At 42.0% G+C, this 22,205-nt stretch overlaps 1 protein-coding gene across 2 annotated transcripts in view; it reads right to left on the reverse strand.

Annotated features, from left to right (window-relative positions):
• MPP7 (MAGUK p55 scaffold protein 7) overlaps positions 1-22,205 on the reverse strand; it is a 381,349-nt gene that overhangs the window by 29,760 nt on the left and 329,384 nt on the right. For both annotated transcript variants that reach the window (XM_073677586.1, XM_073677588.1), the window contains exon 14: positions 6,390-6,470. In XM_073677586.1, coding sequence (XP_073533687.1) covers positions 6,390-6,470 — 81 coding nt within the window. The remainder of the gene's footprint in view (positions 1-6,389; positions 6,471-22,205) is intronic.

The following is a 22,205-nucleotide window of genomic DNA, read 5'->3' on the forward strand; positions in this document are numbered from 1 at the left end:
CGATCTGATACTCTAACCACTTCCAGGTGCTTCCTGCTGGTTCAGTATCTGTTTTGCAACTTGAGATATGTAATGTCTACAGGAAAAAAATGCTTATCTCACAATGATCTGCAGCAGATGACACCTGAAGTGCATTATAGATGCTACGTTAATCTGTCGGGAGTGTGTGTGTGTCAGAAGGGCGCTGATGTGGCCAACCAGACCAGCAGAATTCAGCTTTAAATGTAACTAGAGGAACGTAAGTTATGAAAACATTGTAGTTTTAAGCGTTAATATACAGTAAATGTTTTTCTTCGGGAAGCAGGCTCTCTTTTACCAGAATGATTAATACTCGCATCAATGTTTCATGCTGCGGTGAGGATGGTGTGTAGTTGCACAGAATGAATAGTGTACTCACTACACAGTCATAGACTGGCATCCAACAAGCTAATGACACGGCAGTGTGGATTTCATCCCAGAAGACCAACATAAACTAGTGTCATTTATTTAATAAAAGACTCAATGGTGTGAATGAGACTTGTGTGTTTTAGGTGGAGAATAGTTTATGGTTTGCATTGATTATATGGCTTCTGTTCCCTTATTGTTTCCAATTTGATTGCTTATACTGTAGGTTTACCTTCAAGAAAAATATTAGGAAACAGCTAGAAAAGTAATATTTCATTATCAGTAACTTCCTATCCTGGACCTCATGGTTAACTCAAAGAATATACATGGCTACAAAACATTTTACATATCCTGCAGCAGTGAGATATATTATGGAGAATGCAATCTAAAGTCTAATAATGGTTTTTAAAACAAATTAAAAATTCTGGCAGATCATTCTTTTTTTCCTCAGTGGAATAATAAAGAAAAGTCGCAATATTACCTCCACTGATCCAGCTTTGTCCCTATTCCAACTCTCCTCTGGGATAACACTCGTCTCCAATCATCTGTTCCTCTTGACAGACAGAAAATAATACTCAGCCAATCATTGGCTGAGGTGGGTAATTAATGTGGCTAGTGATTGGCTGAGTGGGCATTTCCAGTTAGCCAAAAGAGACAGGGATTTAAAGAACAGCAGGGACCCTGGAAGCGTTGGATGGTTGAAGTGAATGATCGATGCAGGTAAGCATTGCTCTTTTTTTTTAATATGTTGGGAGTCTTTGGAAAAAAAAAACAGATGGGCTTAATCTCTTCAATTAGCTTTAATATCTTATTATTTTTTATTAAAATATATTATATTTTATTAATTTACTAAGAAATATTAATAAATTAATTATAAGTATGCAGTTACAGTGGCATATAAAAGTTTGGGCACCCCTGGTCAAAATTACTGTTATTGTGAACAGTTAAGAAAGTTAAAGAGGAATTGATCTCTAAAAGGCCTAAAGTTAAAGATGACACATATCCTTTGTATTTTAGGCTATATATATTTTTTCATCTTTTACATTTTAAAAATTACAAAAAGGAAAATGGGCTGATGCAAAAGTTTGGGCACCCTGCATAGTTAGTACCTAGTGTGAAAAATATTTGAGATATAATGCCATGTCAATCATTTGTATCCTATTTAGCATGGGATTATAAGCAGGTCTTCAGTGTGCAGTTGTAACACAGCAGCTAGCAGCAGCAGGGAGGGGTCAAGACTGAGTGACAGATATCACACCTAGAGCCAGCTCAGCTCAGAACAAAGGGCTTGGTGGATACCATGTGGTCTGAGTCAGCTATGATTTCATAAGGAGAATATGGACTTATTGTACGTCCTAGCCTAACATCGCATACATATCAGAGATCCCCAAACCGGACAGCACACCGTCCAGGGTCCCGATCCGTTCTGGTCTCACAGGGTGGGAAGATACGTACAATATCTGGTGGGAAACAAATAGTACAGCTGTGTTTAGTCTCCAAGCGTAGCAGGGGCTCGGCTGGATCTGATGACACCAGAACCGTCTCCCTAGGACCATCCATTAAGGAGTTATGACTCATCTGAAGTTTTGGAGTCATTATCTGCTAAGGGCACGGTGAGGGGACTCAGGTTCAACCAAGAGAGCAGGAGGGGAGTTACCCAAGGGAGATATAAGCTAGAGTAAGGCCATGTGGCTCTCTCTCTGATGCATGCGGCCACTCCGAACAGGGGGGCTCACGTTGAGTAACGTGCTGCGAAGGACAGAGGACCACTGGAAGCTCAGGCCCCCATGAGGTCCAGCGCACACATGGTCAGACGTCACCAGTAATTGACAGGATTCATCTGCTTATACTTTTTATCCTACCACTATTGTATTTTCATTTCTGACCATTATATATGTATAACCCTTGTGTATATAATGTATTGTCTAGTGAGTCCTTATGGTGATTAAATATATAATTTAACCTTGGGCTGCTCTTATCTCGATCCACGAATCCAGACGTCAGTTTTTCTGGTTAATTTTTCCATGCTACCGGGGCAGGTTTCTGTCCCAATATAATTCCCGTTAACATATTGGGCTTATATTAAATAGGAACTGGTGGCGGCTATACCGGGCTGATAAGGTTTTGTTTCACTTGGGCTAGTGAAAGGGGTCTCTCAGCCTGTCAGGGGTAAGAGTGAGGGTCATTGTAAAACCTTCAGCTTACGCCTTTTGAGGTAGTCTATTGAGGATTTTGACGTGTGTTTAGGATCATTATCCATTTATAACAGTCATCCTCTTTTCAACTTCAGCTTTTTTACAGATGGTGCTATGTTTGCATCAAGAATTTGATTAAATTTCATTGAATCCATTCTTCCCTCTACCCGTGAAATGTTCCCTGTGCCATTGTCTGCAACACAACCCCAAAGCATGATGGATCATCCCCATGCTTAGTGGTTGGCGAGATGTTCTTTTCCGGAAATTCTATGCTTTTTTATCTCCACACACACCTTTTATTATTGTGGCCAAAGAGTTCTATTTTAATCTTCATCAGTCCACAGGACTTATTTCCAAATTGCATCAGACTTGTTTAGATGTTCTTTTGCATACTTCTGATGCTGAATTTTATGGTGAAGGTGCAGGATAGGTTTTCTTCTGATGAATCTTCTTGAAGGCCCTAATTGTGCAGGTGTGTCTGAACAGTAGAACAATGTACCACAAGTCCAGAGTCTGAAAAATCTTTCTGAAGGTCTTTTGGAGTCAAGCCGGGTTCTGATTTGCCTCTCTAGCAATCCTACGAGCTGTTCTCACTGAAATTTTGCTTAGTCTTGCAGACCTTATCTTAACTGCCATTTCTTAATTACATTTCGAACTGAGGAAAGGGCAACTTGAAAACACTTTGCTATCATCTTATAACCTTCTCCTGTTTTGTGGGCCTCCACCATTTTCATTTTCAAAGTGCTAGGCAGGTGCTTAGAAGAATCCATGGCTGCTGTTTTTTGGCACCAGGTTAGAGGAGGCTGGGTTTTTATAAAGCTGGGAAATTTGCATCACCTGGCCTTTCCTACCCATGATCGTGAACAAGCCATAACCCTAACAGGCTAATTAAGGTCTGAAACCTTGCTAGTAGTTCTCAGCACACAAATCTCCAAGGGTGCCCAAACTTTTACATTGGCCCATTATCCTTTTTGTAATTTTTAAAATGAAAAAAATTACAAAAAATTTTTTTTTGTTATCCAAAAATACAAAGGAAATGTGTCATCTTTAACTTTAGGCCTTTTATTTTCATGTGGTCCTATCCAGATGTCACTGTCTGGATGTGATGGTGGTAGTGCAAGGGATATCTGGACTGTCCAGAGGAAAACTGTCAAGATGCTCTTCATGTAGAGTAGAAAGAGCTTTCATTCTCCTTTCTTCCCTATGTTTTTTTCCCAACCAAATACTCAGGAGCCACATGTGGCTATTGGTCCTACACGTCTCTCCAAAGTCAAAACCATACTGCTCTTAGCGAACACCCGAGACACATCACTCGCGCATATCTTTAATATGCTTTCACCTTTTTGTGGCCAAACACCTCTTGTATAATTGGAATTGGCTCATGACTAATGGCTAGGCGCCTCTGATCTAAAGCCCTCCATACACAACACATATTGCAGCCGCCAGTTGACGCTGTTCGACTTACAGCGTTCTCTCCCAACTTCCCCCCACACACAGACGCTCGGCTCAGGCTCCTATTGCGTTAGCTTATCTCGAGGAGAACAAAAAGATTGGCAGTCCATAATCGGACAAGCTAGAACATTCTTGCAACCTTCATGATCTCTTGGGGGAGAGTTGGGTGGCCCTATAAACATTAGACTGTAGGACAATGCCACCGATATTGGTAAGCTTGGCCTACGTTAAATGCTAGAGACTCCTTGAAGAGTTGGCAATGTTGAGACATGTGAACCTCAATGATTGGATCTGGTAGAAGTTGTCCATTACTCCGGCTGCCATAGACTACACCTGCACTTCTCAACAATAAACTCCAGTATTACCAGTAGTGATTCTCCACATTATCGCAGTGTTGTGTATGATGTATCACACCAGTACGCTTAGGGGTTAAGAAATGCTTTGAAGCCTGAACTTCCAGCTTGATTAACTGTAAAACTCATCTGCGGGGAATGCATTATTACACGGTGATCACTCCGGAGGATATTAAATAAATAGCTCAATCCGGAAAAGCGGTATCAAAAGTTTTAATGCAGCAGCTGTGTCTGCGGATAAAGAATCCGCCGGTTTATGGAACTCGAGCCCATTAATGTAATTGTAAAGAAAACCCCTTTTATAGCGTGTTAAATGATTGCTTTATTTGTTTTCACATTTCGTAACACTAGAAAATATTGATTCCCCTTCATTCCCGAGGGGCTTGTAAAGATGGCGCTGTCAATTTCTCCCAACATTAACGGCAATAATGAGAAATCCATAGAAAACGGAAACTGGATGGACAGAGCCGTCTGCTTGACCGGAACACCTTAAGCTGTGGTGGTGGGGTCCATCTCCTGCTCGCCTAATGTAAAAGGCATCAGGGAATACAGACGTGTGCGCTAATCAAAGTCTAGAAAGCCATTAAATGGTTCAGGCTTCTCAGCAGCATGTTCAGCTGAGACAAGTCTTCATATCCTCCTTGTTTATTAAAAATGAAGATTTTTAATAACTATAGGGAGAATGAGCAGTCGCAGTAGGACCCGGATACTAGGGGAGGCAAATAGGCCCCTCGACTATAAGAAACCAGAACAATAGGGCCGTATTCCCAAAGCGTTTTTTTTGCTGTGATTGTCCAAAAGTGCAATTTTAGAGTGTTTTTGGAAACAAAAAAATGCATTGGCATTCTATTCTGTGAACATGGCCAAAGTTCATGTTCCCACATGAAAAAAAAAAAATTTAATTTACATTTTTGCTAGAAGAAGCGCCATTTTTATGCGTTTTTGCTGGGATCCTGTACATCAGTTTTTTTTTTTTTTTTTTTATTGTCCATATCACTATCCATATAAAAAAAATGCAATCTTCACATTGGTCACTAGGCCTTAAACTTGACTCACACTTCCTGTACAGAACAGGAAGTGTGAGTCTAGTCTAAAGCCTAGAGACCAGTGTGAAGATTGCAAGATTTCATTTTTTTTATGGATAATTTTAAAAAATATATATCGAACCCCCCCGAAAAAAACATTTAACAAAAACAATCTGATTTGAAAATTATCTCATTTTCTGATGCCACAATGTTTTTAATACTGTGCACCAATGATACCAAAAATGTAATAGCAAAACTTAAAAGGGTATTCTAAATATAGGAAGTCAGATTAGTGGAGATGCTCAGACCCCCACATCATCAGTATGGGGATCCTGTACTTTGGAAATAACTTATAACCGGAACACACTTTTTAACTTGGCACTGAGATTAGGAACATACGAGTATTGGTCAATACTAGATCCAGAACAATAAGATGGGCATTTGCTATGGCATCTACCATTTGTGCTGTCTACCTGGACAGAATATTACTGCCACTTGAGGTTCCACTTCTGCTGCTCTATTTAAGATTGTATGTCCATCCGTTTATTCATATTGTGATTTCTGAAGACATAGCACAAACATTCCATCTCGCCAAAAATTTCAACAAAAGAAGCAACAGAAGCGACTCATGAAAATACACCATCAGTGCTGTCCGTAAGCCCCTCCAAAAAAAAGTATGGTGACCTGTACAATACAGAATCGTAGAACATGGGAGGAAGTGACTACCAAATGAAGGGGCAACACCACCCACTAATTCAAGGAAATATGGAAAAATACACTTGTTTTTGTTACTTGTTATAACCACATAATCACTTAAAACTGACTAGTGCCCACAAGAATTTGTAATATCTCAAGTCGAAGGAATATATGTCCATATAGGAAATTCTTAAGTGTTTGCTAACGGCTTGCAATTATCTGGGCACATCTCCTAGAGGGCATGTAACCTCTCTGAATAATGGACTGTGATGAGAATTACTTACGTGGCACGGTCACTCCATAGTGCTGGGTGTCGCTAATGAGGACTTTTCTCTTAAGTTCATTTAAGCCAACACCAACGGGTCCTACAATATAAGATACGGTGTCAGCATATGACAAATCATAACAGTATGTCCTAATCATATACATATTCTGGCTGATTGATTTTATGACTATTTGTTTAATCTCAGACCGAATTATTGAAAGATGGTCAAGCTCAGCAGACAACTCCATGTGGTGTAAAATCTTCATATTAGTAATAGAGGGTAATCAAATAATTATTTTTGTTGTAACCAGTTCTCTAAGAATATATGGAGAATATATTAGTAAGAATATATGGAGAACTCCTTGAAAAAGCCACCTGGAGAAACGTACGTCAGGGTCCTGCGGTGTATTATCCTGTGTTATACCCTGTTTATATGGCATGTCTGTTTATTTGATATTTGCTAGGGTTCTCTGATACCTAATATATTGATTTTTTTGTATATACAAGTATACACTATGATCCTGTTGCTATATCTAGATTTATAATTTTGCTTTGGGAAAAGAACACTGTCAATTTCATTGTACCCATTCTCTATACGTTTCACTATGAATCTTCCTCTATCTATGGCCCCCCTCCCTTATACATCTTTTTTATTATTTTATCTCGGTGTACTAATAAAATGATATATTTTATTGCGCAAACCTTTTTGGTTTGAGATTATTCACGTATATTGGTAGAATATAATATTTGCATAGTGAATATCCACATATGAAATGTTATGTTATCTTTCTTTGGTGGTGTATAAACGTATACGAGGCTGTGGTGTTCAGGTTGGGAGACCGTACTCAGACTGTGATACAAGGATGTATGAAACCAGCCTAACCTGCAGTAGTTACCACAGCATTAAAGTTCTGTTCAGACGCTGAGGCTTTTTTTTTTTTGTCGCAATCTCAGTAAAACCACAATATTTTTACAGTGATTTTTGAAAATCGCAGCAAATGGTAAAATTTTTGTTGTGGTTGCAGGAAAAAAAAAATCTCTCTGCTGCTGTGAATGCACCCTCAAACTAGTGATGGAAAAATGGGCAACGTAGGGATCTGAGCAACGCAATTTCAACCCCTTCCCGACACAGCCCATTTCAGTTTTTGTTTTTTTCTCCCCTTCTTCCCAAAGACGGAACTTTTTTTTTATTGTTCTGTCCACAGACATATGAGGGCTTGTTTTTTGCAGTATGAGTTGTACTTTTGAATGACACCATTCAGTTCATCACATAATGTACTGGAAAATGGGAACAAATTCCAAGTGCAGTGAAATTGTGAAAAAAAAACCCCGCAATTCTGACATTGCTTTTTGGGAATTGTTTTTTGCAGCGTACCTTGTGTGGTAAAAATGACCTCGCAATATGATTTTGCTCATCAGTACAATAATGGCAATACTAAACATGTCCAGTTTTTTTTTATTATTTTAGTGGTGAAAACAAAATCTGAAGTTTGGAAAAAAAAACATTTGGGTTGTGTCGCAATTTTTTGAGACCCGTAAAGTTTTCATTTTTCAGTCAATGGAGCTGTGTGATGGCTTATTTTTTTAGTTGGAGAGACGTTTTCATTGATACCACCTTGAGATAGATGTGACGTTTTGAACACTTGTTATAGCATTTTTTTGTGTAATTTTGGTATTCTTGAACCATTTCTGCTTCTGGTGTTTACCGAACGGGTTAATTATTTTTAGATCTTGACAGATCAGAGGTTTCTGAACTCTGCTATATCACATATGTATATCTTTTATTATCTTTATTTTTACTGGGGGAAAAGAGGGGTGATTTAAACTTCTATGTTTTTTTTTATATATTTTAAGAACATTTTTTTTTTTTTTTTTTACTTTTCCCCGTACTTGTTAGTCCCCTTAGGGGACTTCAACATGTGATTGCCTGATTGCTCGTACTATATACAGCAACACCACAGTGTTGCTACATATAATAAAAATCATTGTCTCCTTTGAAGCCCGGCCACCCGCAGCTGTTGGAGGCATGTCCTGGCTGTAACACAGAGCCATACACCCGCTACTGACTTTTTGACGTACATGTATGGCGGATGTCGGTAAGAAGTTAAAACTGGGTCACATTGTGATGGGAAAACAACTGTGTCAGTATATCTCCAAAATGGCGGGTCTTGTGGAGGTGTTTCTGCTATAGTGTGGTCCAATCGATAACTATCAAAAAAGGTCCATGGATGGACAATTGATGAGCCAAAGACTTAGAGACTAGGATTCATTGATGAGCGTAGAGAACGAAGCCTAGCCGATCTTGTCTGATCTCACACTGTGCATTAGAGCACAATATATATATTGATGTGAGGCAACAGACTGGAAAGATTGCTGCTGCTAACCCCTGTCCAGCACCAAAGGTGCCAAGATTGGCACTAGAGTGCAAGAACAGATGCATGATCTGATAATTTACAGGTGAACAGCGGAGAGTGTGCATCACTTAAATGGAGGATGCTGTAATGAAAGAAGACAAGCCGGCAGAGGTGGTGTGATACACTGAGTAGTGTTGAGCGATACCTTCCGATATCGGGAAATATCGGATCGGATTGGATCGGACCGATACCCAAAAAGTATCGGATATCGTAGATTCCGATACCGGAAACCAATGCAAGTCAATGGGACACAAATATCGGAATAAAAATAAACCCTTTCTTTCCTTGTAGGTTAATTCTACATGAAGGAAAGCAACTAAGAATAATGTAGAATGTATTACGCGAAAAGCCGGCAATTCATCAGCGGCATACACTGGTACCCGACAATTTAGAACAGAAAGAATAGAGCATCACACATAGATTAGATAGATAGAAACATGTCAGTCACATATATATGAAGTACAGTGACAGTGTTGCTTACTGTACTTGTCATTTAGTGTAAAGGATTTATTAAAAAAAATAATAGTGTTTTCATGCACAGTCTCTTTAAAAAAGCCGGCCGGCAATTCATCAGCGGTACCCGACAATTTAGAATAGAAAGAATAGAGAATCACACATAGATTAGTCTGCTTAACCTAAGCTAGAGCCTAAAATTACGGGGAATCCCACGCCAATTTTTTTTTTTAATAATGTCACACTGTCACAGAATACTGGAGGTAGGGGGCCTAAGCTGACCCTAAGCTGGGGCCCTGACTAATCCCTCAACCTGGAGGTACTGTTAAAGGTACAGAGGTCCAGGCCGCCAGCGTAACCCCTACCTCCTGAGGATCCCTGCACCTCAGTAATCTAGTCCTGAGAAGGACCCCGATCACAACAATTGGGAACCAGAAATAATATGCCCACACACAGTATTTAGACGAACGAGACAGTACAAGGGAAAAACCAAAACCACCTTGCATACAACTTCTACACAACTACAACAGAGGGAACACCAACGGGAAAGGAGATAAATGATAAAGCGAGGAAAGGGAAAAAACACTTCCAAATACACTTATCTCAGCAACTCCAAACACCACGATCCGCTCTGTAAGTCTGAATGAAAAGCTTTCACCGACACCTCCCAAACAGACCTGCAGGAATATGAAGGAGTCTCACTAAAGAAGCATTGATTGCAGCTGGGCGAGGCTGGACCTCAGCTAGCCCAGAGAGAGAGAGAATTAACTCCTTCACTGCCGAAAAAACACAAAGCACCAACAAGTCAGCTGCGAGAAGTCAGGCTGTGTACTCGTGACGATCTTCGTGGCAACACACCCGTGACAGTACCCCCCCTTCTACGAGGGGCCTCCGGACCCTCAGGGCCAGGTTTATTCGGGTGAGTCGTGTGGAAGGCCCGAACTAATCGGTCTGCGTTAATATCCGACGCAGGAACCCACATCCTCTCCTCAGGACCATACCCCTTCCAATGAACCAAGTACTGAAGGGACCGGCGATTAAAGCGTGAATCAATGACCCTCGATACCTGGAACTCCAAGTTACCATTGACAACCACAGGAGGGGGAGGTAAAGGTGACGGTACCACCGGCGCCACATACCTCTTAAGCAATGATCTGTGAAACACGTTGTGAATTTTAAACGTAGGGGGGAGGTCAAGACGGAATGCCACCGGATTAATAACAGAACTGATTCTGTACGGCCCGATGAACCTGGGACCCAGTTTCCAGGAGGGAACCTTAAGTTTAATATTCCTGGTAGACAACCATACCTGATCGTTCACACTTAGGTCCGGACCAGACACTCTCCTCCTATCAGCCATACGTTTGTATCGGTTCCCCATAGTATTCAGATTCTTCAGCACCCCTCTCCATACTGAAGCGAGAGATGAGGAAAATCGTTCCTCCTCCGGAACCCCCGAAGAGCCCCCCCTACTGAAAGTACAAAACTGGGGGTGAAAACCATATGCCCCAAAAAACGGGGACTTACCAGTGGACTCGCTCCGCCTATTATTGAGAGCAAACTCTGCCAGAGGTAGGAAAGAAGCCCAGTCCTCCTGGTTCTCTGACACAAAACACCGAAGATATGTCTCCAAGCTCTGGTTCATACGTTCCGTCTGACCATTGGTCTGAGGATGAAAAGCCGACGAGAATGACAAATGCATCCCCCGCCGTGCACAAAACGCCTTCCAGAACTTGGACACAAACTGAGACCCCCGATCAGACACCACCTCGGAGGGTACCCCGTGAAGCCTCACAATCTCCCCAATGAACACCTGCGCAAGAGTTTTAGCATTAGGGAGAGCCGGAAGAGCGATAAAATGTGCCATCTTGCTGAACCTGTCCACTACAACGAGTATGACCGTTTTACCCGAAGACGGAGGGAGGTCCGTAATAAAGTCCATAGACAGATGAGTCCAAGGACGCTCCGGGATCTTCAAAGGTAAAAGGGCCCCAGACGGACGGGTATGTGAGGTCTTAGAGCGCGCACAAACCCCACAGGACGCGACAAAAGTTACCACCTCTTTATGTAAGTTAGGCCACCAAAACCGACGCGAGAGGAGATCCACAGTTGCTTTACTCCCCGGGTGTCCTGCAAAAACTGAGTTATGGTGTGCCTCGATCACCTTTTGTCGCAACTGATCTGGAACGAACAGTCTCCCCGGAGGTCCAACAGGGGCGTCCCCCTGAGCCTCCAATATCTCCTCCTCCAGCTCAGAGCATACTGCCGAAACCACCACCCCCTCCTGAAGAATAGGAATCGGGTCGTCCGTATTCCCGGCCCCAGGGAAACTACGAGATAAGGCATCCGCCTTTACATTTTTAGACCCAGGACGATATGTAACGACGAAATTAAACCTGGTAAAAAACAATGACCACCTAGCTTGTCTGGGATTCAGACGTTTAGCGGACTCCAGATATAGCAGGTTCTTGTGATCGGTGATGACGGTGACCGGATGAACTGCCCCCTCCAAAAAATGGCGCCACTCCTCAAAAGCTAACTTAATGGCCAAGAGTTCCCTATTGCCGACATCGTAATTCCTCTCAGCGGACGACAATTTTTTAGAGAAAAAGGCGCACGGATGCCACTTACCAGGGGACGAACCCTGTGACAATACTGCTCCCACCCCTACCTCGGAAGCGTCTACCTCTACAAAGAATGGCTGAGACGCATCAGGTTGAATGAGTATGGGTGCCGAGGCAAAACATTTTTTCAAGGAGGAGAATGCTTGACAAGCCTTGTCAGACCACCTAGAAAAATCCGTCCCCTTTTTAGTCATGTCTGTGAGAGGCTTAACCATGGACGAGAAATTACGAATGAACTTCCGGTAATAGTTAGCAAACCCCAGGAAACGTTGTAGTGCCTTAAGATTCTCCGGCCGATCCCACTCAAGAACTGCCCGCACTTTCCCAGGGTCCATACGAAAACCGGACGCTGAAACCAGGAAGCCTAAAAACTGGAGTTCCTGTACGGCGAACACACACTTTTCCCACTTGGCATACAGTTTATTATCCCGCAAGATCTGTAACACCTGTCTAACGTGCTCCTGATGAGACACCAGATCCGGCGAGTAAATTAAGATATCATCCAGATATATGACAACAAACTGTCCCACCAGGTGGCGAAAAATATCATTAACAAAGTGTTGAAACACCGCCGGGGCATTAGTCAGACCGAACGGCATGACAAGGTTCTCATAATGCCCCTCCGGAGTGTTAAAAGCCGTCTTCCACTCATCCCCCTCCTTCATCCTAATCAGATTGTACGCCCCCCTGAGATCCAACTTAGAGAACCATTTGGCGCCCACGATCTGATTAAAGAGATCGGGAATAAGTGGGAGCGGATACGGATCTCGGACCGTAATCCGATTAAGTTCACGGAAATCCAGGCAAGGGCGTAGGCCTCCATCTTTCTTCTTAACAAAGAAGAACCCCGCGGCCACCGGTGAAGATGAAGGTCTAATATGCCCCTTAGCCAGACTTTCAGAAATATAATCCTTCATGGCCTGCCTCTCAGGACCAGAAAGGTTATACAACCTAGCTTTAGGTAACTTGGCCTCAGGGAGCAGTTTTACAGAACAGTCATACTCGCGATGAGGAGGTAGTTCCTGACACCCATTCTCCGAGAATACATCCTCAAAGTCCGCCAGAAATGGAGGTAAGACCCAAGGAGTAACCGCACCGATGACCGTGTTCATGCAGTTTTTATTACAGAATTTACTCCATTGGCTTATCTCTCTGGTTTGCCAATTAATAACCGGGTTATGCTTAGCTAACCAAGGAAGGCCCAACACTATAGGAGTGGGAAGACCCTCCAACACGTAGCAAGACAACAGTTCTTTATGTATTGCCCCCACTTGAAGTTTTACGCCATGCACAGCTTGCAAAAAACTTCCCTGACCGAGAGGCCTGGCATCGATCGAGAATATGGGGATGGGTTTAGCCAACTCACTCAATCGCATACCTTGAACCCGGGCAAACCGAGCATCAACCAGATTAGCCCCGGCCCCACTATCCAGAAGAACAGATATCCTCTCAGTTCTTGCACCCACCACCACCTCCGCCGGTACGAGAAACTGAGACGAACCTAGGGACGAAATACCTACTCCCAGATTGCCGTCCACCACACAACCTGGGATCAACAGTTTTTTCGACGACTCTTTACTCTGCAAGGGACGGGATGGACACCCCCCAATAAAATGTCCCTTTTTCCCGCAGAGGAAACACCTTCCTGTCTTATGGCGCTCCACCGGTCCCCTTCCCCGAAATGATGTCCCTCCTAATTGCATAGGCTCCTCCGGACTGACCAGGGGAACCACCATATGAGGGGACCTTGTAGGAGGTGGAGACATTACAGGGGGTAGAGTTATCCCGCACCTCTCCCGAAGCCGTCTGTCAACGCGAATGGCAAGGGCCATAGCGGCTTCCAGTGACGCGGGAGAGTCATACTGTGCCAACACATCCTGTAATTTGTCGGATAAACCATGACAAAACTGGCTCCTAAGAGCCGGGTCATTCCACTGGGTGTCCGTGGCCCACCTACGGAACTCCGAACAGAATTCCTCCGCCGGACGATCTCCCTGCTGAATCCTACGTAACTTAGACTCAGCAAGGGAGATCCGATCTGGGTCATCATATACGAGTCCCAGAGCAGTGAAAAACCTATCCACTGACTGGAGAACCGGGGAGCTTGGGGGAAGAGAGAACGCCCAAGATTGTGGGTCCCCTTGTAGGAGCGAGATGACAATTCCCACCCTTTGTTCTTCGCTGCCCGATAACCGAGGCCGCAGCCGAAAGTACAATTTGCATGCCTCCCGGAAAACAAAAAACTTGTCCCGCCCCCCAGTGAACCTGTCAGGGAGAGCTACTTTAGGTTCTGGTCCGGCTTGCTCCAGAGGATGCAAAACCTTGGACCTAACGTCCGCCAGCCCCATGGACAAACTCTGCAACTGCCGAGCTAGACCGGCTACTGGATCCATGGTAGCTGGAGAAAAACTAAGTTGGTCGGTGAAAATGTCACACTGTCACAGAATACTGGAGGTAGGGGGCCTAAGCTGACCCTAAGCTGGGGCCCTGACTAATCCCTCAACCTGGAGGTACTGTTAAAGGTACAGAGGTCCAGGCCGCCAGCGTAACCCCTACCTCCTGAGGATCCCTGCACCTCAGTAATCTAGTCCTGAGAAGGACCCCGATCACAACAATTGGGAACCAGAAATAATATGCCCACACACAGTATTTAGACGAACGAGACAGTACAAGGGAAAAACCAAAACCACCTTGCATACAACTTCTACACAACTAGAACAGAGGGAACACCAACGGGAAAGGAGATAAATGATAAAGCGAGGAAAGGGAAAAAACACTTCCAAATACACTTATCTCAGCAACTCCAAACACCACGATCCGCTCTGTAAGTCTGAATGAAAAGCTTTCACCGACACCTCCCAAACAGACCTGCAGGAATATGAAGGAGTCTCACTAAAGAAGCATTGATTGCAGCTGGGCGAGGCTGGACCTCAGCTAGCCCAGAGAGAGAGAGAATTAACTCCTTCACTGCCGAAAAAACACAAAGCACCAACAAGTCAGCTGCGAGAAGTCAGGCTGTGTACTCGTGACGATCTTCGTGGCAACACACCCGTGACAAATAAATCCTTTATTTTAACACTAAATGACAAGTACAGTAATCAACACTATGACTGTACTTCTTATATATGTGACTGACATGTTTCTATCTATCTAATCTATGTGTGATGCTCTATTCTTTCTGTTGTAAATTGTCGGGTACCGGTGTATGCCGCTGCTGAATTGCCGGACGGCTTTTTCAAAGAGACGGTGCATGAAAACACTATTATTTTTTTAAATAAATCCTTTAACACTAAATGACAAGTACAGTAAGCTGAGCGCTGCCATCCAGCTTGTCATCCTTCAGAGACACGGCAGGGCGCAGGCATTATGGGAACTTCCGATTCCGGTATTCGATATTCTAAAAGTATCAGAACTCAGTATCGGAACTCCGATACCGTGAATATCGGTCTATACCCGATATTTCAGTATCGGAATGCTCAACACTAGCCCTGAGCAACGTTCTGCATCATTTCTTGTATTATACATACAAAATTGTATAACGAGAAGGTCCACAGTGAGGTTTATTATGTCCATCATCCCTCACCAAATCCTCCGGTAAGTATACAGCCATGTTTGGCCCAATAAGGCAGAGGATGTGCTGGAGGCATAATTTAACAAGAATGTTCAAAGTGACTCATGTGAAGGATGTAAGAACTTAATCGGCTCAGACATATTTACACAATTAGAGGGTCTGCAGTGAAAATGAACATATTAGTACCAAGCCACGCTGTTTAAATATTGTTTCAGGCACATTGTGATGGAATCTGTGTTGCTCCATTAATATGTTTATATAATGGCAGAACACAGAATGAAACAGATTTTTCTCATCAATTTTTAAAACTCTGCTACTCTTAAAATTCTATTTTTAAGAGGGATCCAGAGCCCTGAATTTTGTGCAGGGCGGCTATATATTTCCAGATACCATTTTCTGTAATGAAAAAAAAAAAAAGTTGAATCCAAAGACTCTGCAGCCATGCCATTAACCAAAAACATCAGAAAATCATGAAATGCTGCCGTTATTATTAGACGTATGTAGGACATGCTTCCAATTCAAATTGTTACTTTGAAACAATCAAACAATAAAATCAAACCAGTAATGTTCATGTTTTCCTAGTTCCTTTGGTCCTTTTGTGAGTGGAGCATAAAGAGATAATTTCATTATAACCTAAAATTAACCGGAGGCTATCTAATCAATTAATAAGGACTAGAGATGATCGAATTTTTTGAAACTCAAATTCGCCAAAAATTCAGCAATTTTTTTATAAAAACTTCAATTTGCGGTGAATAAATTTGTTGCAAATCGCCAATACTCCAATTCCCCTGAAACGATCCGTATAACACTTTGAGGTCTCCTAGGGTCGTATTAACCCCTCTATCAATGTCTTTAATGCAAACACGTCCTTAGTAATGGATGGTAATCTGGTAGAAAGTAAGCCCATTTAATAACAAAGCAATGAGAGACTTGTCATTTTTTTATATTATTAAAAAATGGTCCAAAATCATTGTTGTTATTCATTTCTAATGAAGAAAACTGTTGTGTGCAGAAAACTGACTGAATTTAATGGTGTCGCTGTCAGAGGTAACATCTTCCGAGATCAGTAACGCACACCACTCCTTCCTCACTAATACTCTTACCAGAGGCAAAGGAGGCCAATTCCGACCTGCATTTGGTAGTATTACTGCCTGGATGAATGGTGCCAGCAGCTCTGGTGTTGCTTCTCTTAGCGGCTACCATATTCTTAGTTGTGGTATTTTTTTTTTTTCTTTTACACTACCCTGTCCACTGCGGCTTTTTCTTTTATCATACATTTTGTAAAATATTATAATTAACTTCTGACAATATTTTCAACCCCAATCATTCAACCCTTTCAAAAAGGTCATAATAAAAAATGCTATTTAGGTACGTACACGTACAGAAAGCAAAATGTGGCACTCACAGTTAAATGTCCATATACTTGTTTTTCTATCTTTTCAACATAATTAAATCCCCATCCAGAAGTGCCAAAATAAAAAAAGCAAGGTAGGCACTAATCTAAAAACCCAGCACCTGCAACAGGATGCAAGACAGGCCTGGACGCCTTTCTTGAGAACAATAAAATTACATCTTATGCTTAGTGATAGTTAATTAATCCAGGGATTTAATCTGACTGCCAGATTGGAGTCGGGAAGTGAATTTTTCCTCAATGATGTAAATTGGCCTATATACCGCATGTTTTTTTTTTGCCTTCCCCTGGATCAACGCTGCGGAATAGCTGCAGTGCACAAGAAATAGGCTGAACTGGATGGACGCTTGTCTTTTTTCGGCCTTATAAACTATGTAACTATGTACTGGTGTGGCAGGTACAGATGTATAATTTGCTTTGCAGATGTCAAGGCAAAAAGTATACATTTTGTTAACATGGCCAATGATTTCTTCACAAGGTAGGTAAACTGCTGCCATATGTTCCTGGCAGTGGCTTATTCTTCTTCCCCTGTAGGCACACACTTGGCCAAGATGAGAATTCATTTGTTAGGAAAAATTGCGAGCAAATGCTGTCATTAAAGAGGACCTGCCACCTGCCAAAATATGTATTTTTTATCTGGTGTAAATCAGAGCCACCTGCTCCTCTCCATTCCTGAGATATGGCCCCCTTTTAATTGTATGTAAATCTGTCTGTATGCGCTCGAACAGTTTGCTTTGTGTGAATCGTCTAAAGTGGTTACTATGATTTTACACATTGCAGAAATATGCATTAGATGAAAGAAGGATCACATGACCTCGGCTGGGTTTTCCCATAATGCTTTGCTATCTTGGTATAGATTACCCTATCACAAAGGAATATGATAGCCTGTTTAAAAGCAGAGGCAGGGAATCCAGCAGCCAACTAGGAGTGGTCCTCATAAAGACACCTTCAGAGAAGAGTTGAGAATCACACCCAATTGGCTCAAGAGACTAGATTTCTAAACAGGGATGAGTGGGAAATCTCTAAGGAACGGAGAGAAGCAGGAACAAAATAAACACACCAGCTTCCCAGCTCTTGCTCCACACAGGTCCTCCTTGACATGAAAGAGACCTTATGATTTACTTTATTGCTCTTAGATTTCTATCTACCTGCACCAGCAACAGATGTCCTTGACAAAGATCGCTCCCGGTTGAAACGTTGGACCATATCCGTTTTTGACTCCTTGCCAGATCAAAATAAATTAACAGTGCACTAAGACCTACAGTCTCATTTTCTTTTGTGGTGCTGAGGTTCCTACCTCAATAAAGACTGGACCATGAGTCCCTTCCTCAAGCACACAATTTTTTAAAAGAACAGTGTGCTGGTCTTTCTCCTTCTAAGGTACAAAAATTACATGTATTACAAGTGACAGGTTCTCTTCAAGTTGACAGTAGAGATTAGCGAATTGATTTCGATGTGAATCAAATTTATGTCAAATTTTTAAGAATTCACTGGACACCGTGCGTTCGAACAGTTTGCTTTGTGTGAATCGCCTAAAGTGGTTACCATGATTTTACACATTGCAGAAATATGCATCATCCGCGAGAAGGATCACATGACCTCAGCTGGGTTTTCCCATAATGCTTTGCTATCTTGGAATAGATCTGCCTATCACAAAGGAATAGGATAGCCTGTTTAAAAACAGAGGCAGGGAAGGCAGCAACTATTTTATGGTGAATCTGTTTAGTTAGAGAATATCCCAGCTGACAGCTTACCTGTAGAGATCGGAAAAGAATGCCAAAAAAACAAAACTTTAAACCGTGTTCATTTTTCAGTGATTTTTCAAAAATTGAAGCAAATATGTTACTGTTCTACAGTGATAAAAGCAACATGGCCGCAACATGAGAATGTAGTCTAAAGATGGTGTGTGTAGGCACTACAGCAGAGTAGAAGATTATGGCGGTCCTCGGTCAGATTTTAGCCCAGTTTCTGAGTGCTGCAAGACAACAGTGCTAACCACTGAGCCACCATGCTTCCCAATTAGTGCAATAGACTATAATAATTCCATACAGATCCGAATAATGTAACATTTCTGGCAGAAGGACCATATCACATTCTTTATACTTAGAGCATTGACAAGTTTGGCAGTTAATATACAGATGAAACTTCACTAAAGAATTCACCATAGATCACCACAGTCATCAATCACGCGTAAGAGACACTCACGCGGGACAGACAACTGACAGGGTATCTAGATGGCCACCAGCTGAGTCAGGAGGAGGCTCCTGATTGAGAAATCAGCGGGTAGCCAACATAGGAGGGTAATGTGTGACCTCCCATGAGTCGACAGCCTCACTCTAAACATTATTTACAGAGGCCGGAGAGTACCCCGAGACTTCAGGTGGACAAGATGACAGCTGCTCTGGATATTTTGTGAAAAGGAAGAGATTCAATGGAAAGCAAAATAAAATGTATAATCCAACACAGCTGCCAGACCACTTTGAAGTAGACCAGGAGAAGAGTGTGACATCATAGTAGACCTGTCGTTTCTGGCGTGGATCTGTGTGCGCTCGAAAAGAAACTGAGAAAAGTAGAATATGAGACGCTCCAACATATGTGTTATACAAGTACTTCTATGATAAATGTAATTTTTGTTATATCTTTCAAAGTATATTACTGTCTCGATATCTGGAATAAGTAAAAACAAAGTTTTAATGAGATGCTTTCCTTGGGGGATTGCCACGAGGACAACTTATGCTCTGTGATCTAGTGATGATATTACAAGGTCTTATATGTCCATCTTGTTCCTTATAAATGATCAGAACGCAATAAATTACTGTATATAATACACAGACATTGTAGCAGGAGCTGCCTGTGTTATGGAGTAGGAAAAAGAAATACTGATACAGCCTATATCATGCTATATACTCACAAGATGATACATGTCTGAGGCAGTCTGACTGACTCACTGCAATACCAGGCTAATATTTCAATGCATTTAAAGAGAATTTATCACCAGATTTTTGCTACTCAATCTGAGAGCAGCATGCTGTAGGGGCAGAGACCCTGATTCCAGTGAAGTATCACTTCGTTTACTGGGTGCAGCAGTTGTGATGAAAGAGCCGCTGCAGAGCTCTGAATGCTGAGCCCTGTATAATCCCACCCACATCATTGATCGGCAGCTTTCTGTGTACACCGTATATTGACAGAGAGCTGCTAATCAGTGGTGGTGGGGGGCATGTTATACATAGCAGGAGTACTAGATAGCCCAGGGCAGCTAGTCCTGCAGTGATAATCTCCTGCTGATAAAACACTGATTTTATCGACAACAACACACAGACCAGTAAATGACACATCTCTGGAATCAAGGTCTCAGCCCCTACATCATGCTTAGCTCAGATTACATAGCAAAAACCCGCTGGCAGATAACTTTTACAATTAAGACTAAGGCAACTTGTCAAACGGTCTTGATTAAAACTCATCTACCATGTGACTATAGCTCTAAAGCAGATCTATGTGTCTCCATGGTAACAGACTACAAAAAACTCTGTGTAGTCTGATCCTGTAATCACACTCTCCAAATGTATGTTAGACAGAAGCAGTGGACAGATCATAAAAGGTATGACTGTAGGATCAGATTACACAAAGTTTGCTTGAAGTCTTTTACCATGAAGAGAAATTTTTAACCAAATATGTTTTTTTTCTAGGGAAAATTGATTTACCTGGATACTTCTAAGGCAGGGAAGTCAAACAAACATACGGAGGGCCAAAATGAAAAACTTGGACAAAGTTGCGGACCGACCAGTATACAGTATAATGAGCCTCACATAGTCCTCCATACAGTATAATGGGCCCCACATAGTCCTCCATACAGAATGATGGGCCCCACATAGTCCTCCATACAGTATTATAGGCCCCACATAGTCCTCCCATACAGAATAATGGACTCCACATAGTCCTCCATACAGAATAATGGACATAGTCCTCCATACAGAATAATGGACTCCACATAGTCCTCCATACAGAATAATGGCCCCACATAATGCTCCATACAGTATAATGGCCTCACATAGGGGTGGTGGTACTGGTGTCGAGGGCTAAATAAATTAACCCTGCGGGCTAGATTTAGCCCACGGGCCAAAGTTTGACACACATGTTCTAAGGCATGGAGAAAATTAAACAAAATAGTTATGAAAATGGACTAAGCCTATCACAAAAGAAAGAAATTAACTAAAAAATAATGTTGGCGCTCGCACAGATCAGTAATCTAGGATCAATGAGGGCTACCTTTCCTTTTTTTTATCTCATGGGTCAGTGCTACATGGCAAAGTGTAATGTTCCCTTTCAAAAATATCATCCACCATTGTCTTCCTTGACTGATAATATGCCATGCATAGGAAAGTGCGATCATTATTGCTCAGTAAGTATAATTTTTCTATATCTTCCCTCCATCACGTAGCCTTAATCATGACCACTACCAGCTGGATACAGTCCATTCCTCATGTGGTTGGGGCCTCCTAATAACTGGAAAAAGTTTGGACTCTCCCAGATTTTCCTCTACTGCTTTCACTCCATTAATGAAATAATAAAAAGTATTGGCAAATTTTCTATTAATCAATGTAAAGCCCATGTTATTTCATTAATCTAAAATCCCAATTGCTTGACTTTTACAGTCAATACATAGAGTAGTCACAGGGATTTCGCATCCCATTAAATTAGTAATAGATGAAAAACCAGGACCAAAAAAATGACTTCATTTTATGTGCATTTATTTTATTATTATTTGTAAAGTCCTTTGCCATGATGTCTACGTCAGCCATTGGATGCGTTCTCTGAAAAGTCTAACATTACTGAACTAGTACGTAGTAGATTCCGGCTCGTGCGAGCTGACCAGAGCAATCACCTTTGTTCCAGACTCATTAAGGTCTTCTTATCATGACGGAACACCGGCCAAAAACATCAGAATTTAGAAGTATCACCGTGGAACGTTTTGAGAACAAAGACCATTTATTTCTATTAATATAAAATAATTTGTAAGCCGGTTGATGCCAAGAGTTCGTGAGGAGGCAGAAAGCTCGGCTCCTTTTAATAAGTTCACGTGTTTGGATAGGTTGTGTTAGAAAACATCTGGCCGCGATTCAGAAGACACTTCTTTTTAGTAGCTTGTAAAATGTCTCGCAACACTGGAAGGTGTCTTATGGAACGAGGCTAATTAGTATGTAGAGGCCTGACTTTCCTCCGCACGCTGCTTAAAAAGAATGACTTATAAATATGTTGTGCTTCAGAGGTGGAGAAACCACTATAAATTCTAAGTACTTGTGATTGAAGAATGTGGGGCTTCTAATCTCCTTAGCCTCCAGTCACTGTAAGAACGGTGCAGACC

Source organism: Phyllobates terribilis, unplaced genomic scaffold (assembly GCF_046119375.1).
Source record: "Phyllobates terribilis strain yellow unplaced genomic scaffold, ASM4611937v1 Scaffold_4__5_contigs__length_816908805, whole genome shotgun sequence".
Taxonomy (NCBI): domain Eukaryota; kingdom Metazoa; phylum Chordata; class Amphibia; order Anura; family Dendrobatidae; genus Phyllobates; species Phyllobates terribilis.